Below are 11,596 nucleotides of genomic sequence, written 5' to 3'. Positions count from 1 at the left end.
TCCTGGGCCTCCTTCACTGCCGCTCCCTCACCACCAGACGCCTGGAGGAAGAACGCCTCATCTTCCGCCTCGGAACACTTCAACCTCAGGGCATCAATGTGGACTTCAACAGATTCCTCATTTCCCCTTCCCCTACCTCACCCTAGTTCCAAACTTCCAGCTCAGCACTGTCCCCATGACTTGTCCGGACTTGTCCTACCTGCCTATCTCCTTTTCCACCTATCCACTCCACCCTCTCCTCCCTGACCTATCACCTTCATCCCCTCCTCCACTCACCCATTGTACTCTATGCTACTCTCTCCCCACCCCACCCTCCTCTAGCTTATCTCTTCACGCTTCAGGCTCACTGCCTTTATTCCTGATGAAGGGCTTTTGCTTGAAACGTCGATTTCGAAGCTCCTTGGATGCTGCCTGAACTGCTGTGCTCTTCCAGCACCACTGATCCAGAATCTGGTTTCCAGCATCTGCAGTCATTGTTTTTACCTATCAGAAATGACTTCCAGACTACTCAGACCCCTTGGCATCATGGTAGCCCACAAACCTACCAACGCACTTAAACAGCAAATAATGAGACTAAAGGATCCATTAGACACTACCAGCAAATCTAACGTCATTTACAAGATACCATGCAAGAACTATAAAAAAGACTATATCAGACAAACTAGTAGGAAACTTGCCACCAGGATACGCGAACACCAACTAGCCACCAACCACCCACTATCACAAATTTCCATGCATATAGACAACTAAGGACACCACTGATCCTAGGACAAATGAAACAAAGACACACATGAGAATTCTTAGAGGCATGGCATTCTAACCAGAACTCCATCAATGAACACATAGATTTAGACCCTAACAACCTTGCTTGGAAAAAAACCCAGAAATGACATCAACTATCTTAAGAAACCAAGACCTATAAATAGAGAGACAGGACATACCACCAGCACTTCACCGGAGACTCTCACTGATGATGTTACCTAGTATGGTGATGAAACGTCTGAAAACAAATCTTCCAGTTCAGCGAGCTAACTTACATACTTACACATAAAGATGGATACATCCCCAGAACCTGATCAGGTATAAGCTAGAACTGTGCACAAAGCTAGGGAATTGATTGCTGGGCCCTTTGCTGAGATATTTGGATCGTCGATAGCCACAGGTGTGGTGCTAGAAGCCTGGGGGTTGGCTAATTGAATTGAATTGAATTTATTGTCACATGTACTGAGGCACAGTGAAAAGCTTTGTCTTGTGAGCAATACAGGCAGATCACAGAGTTAAATAGCATAGATAAGTAAATAATAGATAAACAGCGGCAAAAAGAAAAACACAGGTACAGGCGAATGCTAGGAGTTTGAGAGTCCATTCAGGATTCTAACAACAGGAGGGTAAAAACTGTCACAAAACCAGCTGGTGCGTGTGTTCAGGTTTCTGTACCTTCTCCTGGATGGTAGAGGTTGTAGAAAAACATAGCTAGGGTGGGATGGATCTTTGAGAATGCTGAAGGCCTTTCCTTGACAGTGGGCCTGGTCGATGGATTCTATCAATGGGAGGTTGGCCTTTGTGATTGTCCAGGCCGAGTTCACCACTCTCTGTAACCATCTCCGATCTTGAATGGTATAGTTGCCATACCAGGTAGTGATATATCCAGACAAAATGCTTTCAATGGCGCACCTATAAACGTTGGCAAGGGTACTCGCCGTCATGCCAAATTTTCTCAGCTGCCTGAGGAAGAAGAGACGTAGTTGGGCCCTTGTAACTAGTGCATCCACATGAAAAGTCTAAGAAAGCTTGTTGTGGATGACCACTCCCAGGAGATTGACACTCTTCACTCGTTCCACCTCTGTGCTGTTAATGTGCAGGGGGGCATGAGTAACATCCTACCGAAAGTCAATACTGAGTTCCATGGTTTTGCTGACATTGAGAACTAGGCTGTTCTCAGTGCACCATTTTTCCAGGTCTTCCACCTCCTGTCTGGTAGTCATCGTTGCCATCTGAGATTCAACTGACTATGGTAGGCTTGGATTATTTCTCTAGAGCAGAGAGACTGACGGTGGACATGATTGAGGTGTATAAGGTTATGAGGGACACGGACAGGATGAATAGAGAGCAGCTGTTCCCCATGGTTGAGGGGTCAATCATGAAAGTGCATAGTTTTAGGGTAAGGGGCAGGAAATTCAGACAGCATGTGACAAAAAAGCCTTTTCACCAGCAGATGGTGAGAATCCGGAATGCATAGCCTAGGAAGGTAGTGGAGTTCAGAAACCTTACAAGCTTTAAAAAATGTTTGGGCGAGCACATCAAATATCATAACATTTGAGGACATGGAACAAGTACAGGAAATTGGGATTAGTCCATCTTTAGTGGTAGTTATATCAGTGCAGACTCAAAGGGCCTGATCTAAGCTGAATGAATCGATAAATCTGTAAGTTGCATTAAAGAAATTCACCAAGGCTCTTTACATAGCACCTTCCAAACCCATGATCACTTCCATCTACCGGGACAAGAGCAGCAGATACATGGGAATACCACCACCTTCAAGTTCCCTTCCAAACCACTCACCATCCTGAATTGGAAATATGTTGCTGATCCTTCACTGTTGCTGGCTCAAAATCCTAGAATTCCCTTCCTAAGGACATTGTGGGTCTACCTACATTGACTGCAATGGTTCAAAAAGGCAGCTCACTCCAACTTCTCAAGGGCAACTAGGGACAGGAAATAAATGCTAGCTGGCCAGCAATACCCAAGTACCCTTTAAAATACACCCCTTGATCTGAAGTTATTCAGAAGGCTGTTTAGAGTCAAAGATATTGCTCTGGATTTGGAGTCACATGTAGGTCAAACTGTGTAAAGATGGCAGATTTACTTCCCTACAGGACATTAATGGATCAAATGGAGTTTTAAGACAATGGTCTTTGGGTAGATCTTAATTCCAGACCTTTTTAAATTGAATTAAAATTTGAACATCTACCAGGGGTAGGATTTCAGCGCATCACCCAGGTCAAGATTACTAGACCAATGACATCGCCACTACACCATTTCCTTACAGGAGTACAGAGAGAGAGAGAGAGAGAGAGAGAAACATTGAAGTAGACTGTTTAAAAAACCATTAAAAATGTTAAAAGTGAAATGGAGCGTTCACAGAAATTGTGTGTGCATGTGGAGTAGGAGAGAATAGAACTAGAAAATAACACAATAATAGAGAGGCAGCTATAGAGAAACCAACTGCTGGGATAAAGAGAGAAGAAGCACAATAGAAAGAGAGTATGAAGAAATAAATTGAGTGATAGAGCAAAAGTGTACAGGCTAAAGAATCTGGGAGTTGGCATAGTGAGATTGGGAGCTGTAATGGAAAGATTTGAGGGCAGGAATAGAATCATAAAGATCTGCAACACAGAAATGGCCCTTTGATCTATTACATTTTCGTTGATCAAAAACAACCAAAAACATTTTAAATCTCATTTTTGAGCAGTTAGTCCATAGCCTTGACTGCCTTGGCATCATGAGCGCATATTTAAATACTTCTTATATGTTACGAGAGTTCCTACCTCTACCATCCTTACAGGCAGTGGGTTCCATATTCTCACCATCCTTTAGGTGATAAAAGGTTTTCCTCGTATCTCTAAATCTCCTGCCCCTTCCCTTAAATCTGTGCCCCTAGTTATTGATCCCTCTATCAAGGAGAAAAGTTTCTTCCTTTACCCCATCAATATCCCTCATAATTTTGTCTCAATTATGTCCCTTCTCAATTTCTTCTGCTCTGAGAAAAACAATGAGTCTATTCAATCTCTTTAATAACTGTTACTCTATTTACGCAAGCTCTTTCTTCCTATTCTTTAGTCCCTCTATTTCTGCATTTTTTGCTCTCTCTATTTCTACACACCATTCCATATTCTTGATCCTTCACCAATAGGAACAGTTTCTCTTTCTGCACACGCCAGATTCCTCAAGAATCTGAACACCTCTATCAAATCTCCTCTCAACCTTCTCCAAGAAAATCAATCCGATCATTCTTCAATCATTCTATGTAACTGAAGTTCTTCATTCTTGGAACAATTCTCATGAATCTTTTCTGTACCTTCTCTCACAACTTTCCTCGTGGACTAAGTGGAGTGTCCTGAACCAGATGCGATAATCTAGTTGAAGCCAGTGTTTTAAAGAGGTTTAACATAACCTCCTTGCTTTTATATTCTATACCCATAATGATAAGACTAAGGATGCTATCTTTTGCATTACTTTGAACCACTTCTCCATGCTTTTCCTACTAAAATGAATAATTTCACACCTCTATACATTAGAACATAGAACATTACAGCACAGTACAGGTCCTTTGGCCCTCAATGTTGCAGCAACCTGTGAAACCAATCTGAAGCCCATCTAACATACACTATTCCATTCTCGTCCAGTGACTATTTAAATGCCCTCAAAGTTGGCGGGAAGGTTTTTCACGTGATGAAACAAAGGAATCGGTTAAAGTGTGTCTGCATTAACGCAAGGAGTTTCAGAAATAAGAGTGATGAACTTAGAGTATGGATCAGTACTTGGGACTATGATGTTGTGACCATAGCGGAGACGTGGGTTTCACAGGGAAAGGAATGGTTGCTAGATGTTCCAGGGTTTAGAACATTTAAAAGGGAGCTTGGAAAAAGAGGAGGGGGTGTAACATTGCTAATCAGAGAGTGCATCACATCTACAGAAACGAAGGTTGTGGAGGAAGGTTTGTCTACTGAGTCAGTATGGGTGCAAGTTAAGAACAGCAAGGGAGCAGCCACCACACTGGGAGTTTTCTACAGACCACCTAATAGCAGTAGGGAGATTGAAGAATACATAAGCCAGCAGATTTTGGACAAATGCAGGGTTGTTGTCATGGGTGATTTCAACTTTCCAAACATTGACTGGAACCTCCTCAGTGCAGATGAATTGAATGGAGCCGTTTTTGTCAGGTGTATTCAGGAGGGTTTCCTTACTCAGTATGTAGACAGGCCGATGAGGGGAGAGGCCATTTTGGATTTGGTGATCGGTAATGAGCCAGGACAGGTGTCAGATCTCGCAGTGGGAGAACACTTTGGTGGCAGTGACTACAACTGCCTCACATTTACCATAGCCTTGGAGAGGCAAGGAACAGTTACTGAGGGAAGATATTTAATTGGGGAAAAGGAAATTATGATGCTACCAGACAGAACTTGGGAAGTACAGATTGGGAGCAATTGTTTCACAGAAAGGACACAACAGACATATGGTAACTATTTAAGGAGCAGTTGTTGCGAGTGATGCACAAATTTGTTCCTCTGAGACAAGCAAGAAGGGGTGAGATTAAGGAAGCTTGGATGACAAGAACAGAGGAGCTTCTCGTCAAAAGGAAGAAAGCAGCTTACGTAAGGTGGAGGAAGCAAGGATCTAGCACAGCTTTAGAGGATTACAGGCTTACTAGAAAGGAGCTCAGAAATGGACTGAGGAGAGCCAGGAGGGCGCATGAAAAAGACTTGGCAAGGAGGATTAGGGAGAACCCAAAGGCATTTTACTCATACATGAGGAATAAGAGAATGATCCGGGAGAAGGTAGGACCGATCAGGGCTAGCATGGGGAACTTGGGCATGGAGTCAGAGCAGATAGGGGAAGCCCTAAATGAGTTTTTTGCTTCGGTTTTCACTAAGGAAAGGGACCTTGCTGTGAATGAGAACTTTGAGGAGCTGGGAAACAGGCTTGACCAGATCAAGATTGATGAAGATGATGTGCTAGAAATTTTGGCAAACATGAAGATTGATAAGTCCCCAGGGCCAGACCAGATTTATCCTAGGCTGCTTCAGGAAACAAGAAAGGAGGTTGCTAAGCCGCTGGCTAAGATATTTGCCTCCTCACTCTCCACGGGAGTCGTCCTGGAGGATTGGAGGGAGGTGAATGTTGTTCCTTTTTTCAAGAAGGGGAATAGGGAAATCCCTGGCAATTACAGACCAGTCAGTCTTACGCCTGTGGTCAGCAAGGTTTTGGAAAGAATTCTGAGGGATAGGATTTATGACTATTTGGAAAAGCATAGAGTGATTATAGGCAGTCAGCATGGCTTTGTGAGGGGCAGGTCATGCCTCACAAATCTTGTTGAGTTCTTTGAAGAGGTAACAAGACAGGTTGACGAAGGTCGAGGAGTGGATGTGTATATGGACTTCAGCAAGGCATTTGATAAGGTTCCCATCGTAGGCTCATTCATAAAGTCAGGAGGTATGGAATACAGGGAGATTTGGCTATCTGGATTCAGAATTGGTTGGCTGACAGAAGGCAGAGAGTGGTTGTAGATGGAAAGTATTCTGTCCTGAGGTGAGTGGTGTCCTGCAGGGCTCTGTTCTTGGGCCTCTGCTCTTTGTAGTTTTTATAAATGACTTGGATGAGGAGGTTGAGGGGTGGATTAAGTTGGAGGTGCCGTTGATAGTATCGAGGGCTATTGCAGGCTACAGTGCGACATCAACAGGATGCAGAGCTGGGCTGAGAAATGGCAAATGGAGTTAAACCTGGATAAATGTGAATTGATGCATTTTTGAAGGTCCAACCTGAATGCTGCATATAGGATTAAAGACAGGATTCTTGTGGAGGAACAGAGGGATCTTGGTGATCAAGTGCATAGATCCCTCAAAGTTGCCACCCAAATGGATAGGGTTGTTACAAAAGCATATGGTGTTTTGGCTTTCATTAAGAGGGGGATAGAGTTTAAGAGCAGCGAGAGTTTGCCGCAGCTCTACCAGACTCTGGTGAGACCACACTTGGAATATTGTGTTCAGTTCTGGTCTCCCTATTATAGGAAAGATACAGAGACTTTAGGGAAGGTGCAAAGAAAGTTTACCTGGATGCTCCCTGGACTGGAGAGCTTGTCTTACAAAGAGAGGTTGCCTAAGCTCGGACTTTTCTCTCTGGAGAGTTGGAGGAAGAGAGGTATCCAAGGTAATGAGAGGAATGGATAGAGTCAATAGCCAGAGACCTTTCCCCAGGGCAAGATTGATTGGTACGAGGGGTCGTAGTTTTAAGATATTAGGAGGAGGGAATAGAGGAGACATCGGAGGTAGGTTCTTTCCGCAGAGAGTTGTGAATGCATGGAATGCGTTGCCAGTGATGGTGGTGGTAGCAGAGTCATTAGGGACATTTAATCGACTGCTGGACATGCACATGGACAGCAGTGAATTGAGGCGTGCGTAGATTAGGTTATTTTATTTTAGATTAGGAATACTCCTTGACACATATATCGTGGCCAAAGAGCCTGTTCTGTGCTGTACTTTTCTATGTTCTATTACTATTGCAGGGAGTGTGTTTCACGCCCCTACTACTCTCTGATTAAAGAAACTACCTCTGACATCTATCTGTCCTATAGCTATCGCCCCTCAATTTAAAGCTATGTCCTCTCATGCTAGTCATCACCATCAAGGGAATAAGGCTCTCACTATCCACCCTATCTAACCCTCTGATTATCTTATATGTCTCAATTAAGTCACCTCTCAACCTTCTTCTCTCTAACAAAAACAGCCTCAAGTCTCTCAGCCTTTCCTCGTAAGACCTTCCCTCTATATCAGGCAACATCCTGGTAAATCTCCTCAGAACCCTTTCCAAAGATTCCACATTCCTCCTATAATGCGGTGACCAGAACTGTATATAATACTCTAACTCTGGCCGCACCAGAGTTTTGTACATCTGCAGCATGATCTCACGGTTCCAAAACTCAATCCCTCGACCAGTAAAAGCTAATACCCCATATGCCTTCTTCACAACCCTATCAACTTGGATGGTAACTTTCAGGGAACTTTGTAACTGGACACCTACTTCTCTCTGCTCATCTACACTACCAAGAATCTTACCATTAGCGTAGTACTCTGCATTCCTGTTGCTCTTTCCAAAGTGAATCACCTCACACTTTTCCACATTAAACTCCATTTGCTACCTCTCAGCCCAGCTCTACAGCTTATCTATGTCTCTTTGTAACCTACAACATCCTTCATCACTATCTACAACTCTACCGACCTTAGCATCGTCTGCTAATTTACTAACCCATCCTTCTATGCCCTCATCCAGGTCATTTATATAAACGACAAACAACAGGGTGGACCTAAAACAGATCCTTGTGGTACCCCACTAATAACTGACTCCAGGATGAACATTTCCCCTCAACCACCACCCTCTGTCTCCTTTCGGCTAGCCAATTTCTGGTCCGCTAAATCACCCTCAATCCCATGCCTCCATATTTTTGGCAATAGCCTACTGTGGTGAACCTTATCAAACACCTTACTGAAATCCATATACACCACATCAACTGCTCTACCTTCATCCACCTGTTTGATCACCTTCTTAAATAACTCCATAAGGTTTGTGAGGCATAAACTACTCTTCACAAAACCGTGTTGACTACCCCTAATCAACTTATTCCTTTCTAGATGATTATAAATCCTATCTCTTATAACCCTTTCCACAACCAAAGTAAGGCTCACAGGTCTATAATTTCCAGAATTGTCTCTACTCCCCTTCTTGAACAAGGGAACAACATTTGCTATCCTTCAGTCTTCTGACACTATTCCTGTAGGCAATGACGAAATAAAGATCAAAGCCAAAGGCTCAGCAATCTCCTTCCTGGCTTCCCAGAGAATCCTAGGATAAATCCCATCCAGCCCAGGGGACTTATCTATTTTCACACTTTCTACTTTACACCTCCTCCTTATGTACCTCAACCCCATCTCTCTAGTAGCCTGTATCTCAGTATTGTTCTCAACCACATTGTTTTTTTCTAGTGTGAATACCAACGAAAAGTATTCTTTTAGCACTTCCCCTATCTCCTCTGACTCCACGCACAACTTTCCACTACCATACATTAAATTTCATCTGCTGCCCATTCCACCTACCAGTACACAGAGGAACTTTGATTATTCGAATGATACAGCGGGTAGTATTTTGTTTGGATAATCGAATGACGGATAACACAGTTTAGCCAAGCATCGGGACCTTGCAGTCATGTTCGGATAATCCAAAATTTGGATAATCGACGTTTGGATAATCGAGGTTCCTCTGTATGTCCTTTTAAAGTTCTACATTATCACCCTCAAAGTTCACAATGCTTCTGAGTTTTGTACCATCTGCAAATTTTGAAACTATGCTTTGTACACCAAGATTTACCGGTGTCTTGAGGTGGATGTAGGTGGCTAGGGGCCAAAAGGGAGGCGATAGCCAAGGTTGGGGTTGGTGATGAGTGTGAATACTATTAGCCTTTGGAGAAATAGCTTTTTTAGGACAGATATGAAAGGATTAAGGCTGGGAACAGTCTGTTTGCATTTCTTTGTGTGGGATGGGGGTAGAAAATCAATTTGGAGAAGCAGGGAAAGTATTTTTAAGCAAATATTTTACAGTTGCATCTATTTTAAAGATCCTTTAGAGGCATTTAAAATGATGGAAGATTTTAATAGACTAGACTTGTGACCAAGAGCATAATGAGAAATTATCGATAAAAGATAACCATCAAGGAATCAAATAGGGAATTGAGGAAAAACTTTTTTATCCAGACTTTTGTGAGAATGTGCAAGTTCACATCACATGGTGAGGTTGAAATGAATAGTGTTGATGCATTAAGGCTGGGAGGATATTTGAGTGGAGCAGGCCTAATTAGATCAAATGGTGTGATTCAGTGCTATAAACTTTATTTACATCTAGGACCCTGACTACTCCACACTAAAGCTGGATATTCCCTGGCTAGCTTTGTCTTTGCTGATTGTTTTTTCTGTTACAGACATGTCCTGTGAGAGACTGTGTACCATCCTCCGAATCATAGCAAGCACCTTGTTTGCTTTGTCAGTGTTGGGGGCCATTACCTGCACCTATGTGAAGGGATATCAGTTTGGCTACACCGAGAATTACCACCTGTCTTTCGGGCTGTATGGAGCCATCCTCGCTCTACATCTTTTCATTCAGAGTCTCTTTGCCTTCTTGGAGCATAGGAGGATGAGGAAGGAGAATCGACCCCTCAAATTTACCAAGTCAGTTGCTCTTTGTATTGCCGCTTACCAGGAGGACCCAGATTATCTCAAAAAATGTCTGACATCAGTGAAGCGGATTGCATATCCCAATCTCAAGGTGGTGATGGTCATTGATGGCAACAGCGAGGAGGACATTTACATGATGGAGATATTCAATGAACTCATGGGTTTGGAGAACACTGGCTCCTATGTCTGGAAGAGTAATTACCACGAGAAGGGAACTGGAGAGACTTACATTACCTTCAGTGAGGGCAAGAGGAGGGTGGAGGAAATCGTTACTCAGTCTAAATTCTCTTGCATCATGCAGAAGTGGGGAGGGAAGCGAGAGGTGATGTACACAGCATTCGCCGCACTTGGGGATTCCGTGGATTATATACAGGTGGGGTTGACATACTGGCAGCAGGCTTGAAGTTATGCTCTTCCCTTAAATATAGTTGAGGCAAATTTCTTTGGGAATTGATGGATTTTCTCTAGCACTGTTATGTGTTGCTGTTGTTAACTTCCAACAATTTCTGGTTTTCCTTCCTCAAATGTCTTAAACAGTGGAATGACAGGTGAAATTTAAAATCTAAAGCAGTTCCCAAAGCAGGAGGATTTTGGGGGGTCACAATTAGAGCATCTGCAATGTTCCTGAACACTACCTTTAACATTCTGGAATGGATACCATCTCATTGCAGCATTTTGTCAAAACTGGTACCATTAATTTCTTAATTACTGTTTATTTTCTCAATTATTAATCACAGTCTTTTGGAAGCTCTTGTGGCATAGAGGTAGTCTCCCTAACTTTAAGCTAGGAAATCAAATCCCACCTGCTTCAAAGGTATGTCATAACAAATCGGTTAAATCATCTATTATTTTTAGTTTAAAATGCACTCAATGACAGAATATCTACAACTCATTTCTTTTTACTTCACTCATGGGATGTGGACATGTTGTCTGGACCAGTATTTATTGCCCATCCCTGGTTGCCTTAGAGAAGGTGGTGGTGATTAGTCTTCTTGAACCACTGCAGTCCATTTGGTGTAGGTACATCCAAAATGTCATTAGGGAGAGAGTTCCAGGTTCAGAATCTGGGACACAGAATGTTAAAGATTCCTCTAAATGATGAAATTTCTCCTCATTACAGATCTAAATTGATAATACCTTACCCTGAGACTGATGATATTGTTACCAAGCCCTTGGAAGCAGTTTTGGAATGCTTAGAGTAGTCTGTGAAAATTAGAAAAAAATGACATTGGACTGGAATACTAAATTGTTCTCACTTCTTCCCACTTTTCTTGGGGGTGGTATGCATACATGCCCAGCAACTTTCCTAGCAATGAAAAGCAAATTGACCTTGTTACTGAGCAATTTTAAAAAGCCTTGTCAGGACAATAATATTCCACTCATGCTATATGGGGCTTCCCTATTGTATGGAAAAGCGCAGCAGGTCAGGCAGCATCCAGGGAACAGGAGAATCGACGTTTCGGGCATTAGCCCTTCTTCAGGAATGAGGAAAGTTGGTCCAGCAGGCTAAGATAAAAGATAGGGAGGAGGGACTTGGGGGAGGGGCGTCGGAAATGTGATAGGTGGAAAGAGGTCAAGGTGAGGGTGATAGGTCAGAC

General features: G+C 42.9%; 1 protein-coding gene across 2 annotated transcripts in view; it reads left to right on the top strand.

Annotated features, from left to right (window-relative positions):
- has3 (hyaluronan synthase 3) overlaps positions 1–11,596 on the top strand; it is a 46,983-nt gene that overhangs the window by 11,388 nt on the left and 23,999 nt on the right. For both annotated transcript variants that reach the window (XM_043706467.1, XM_043706468.1), the window contains exon 2: positions 9,746–10,371. In XM_043706467.1, the coding sequence (XP_043562402.1) occupies positions 9,746–10,371 (626 nt within the window). The remainder of the gene's footprint in view (positions 1–9,745; positions 10,372–11,596) is intronic.

This window comes from Chiloscyllium plagiosum, chromosome 17 (assembly GCF_004010195.1).
Source record: "Chiloscyllium plagiosum isolate BGI_BamShark_2017 chromosome 17, ASM401019v2, whole genome shotgun sequence".
In the NCBI taxonomy this organism is placed as follows: domain Eukaryota; kingdom Metazoa; phylum Chordata; class Chondrichthyes; order Orectolobiformes; family Hemiscylliidae; genus Chiloscyllium; species Chiloscyllium plagiosum.
This window is presented reverse-complemented; position numbering and strand designations above follow the sequence as displayed.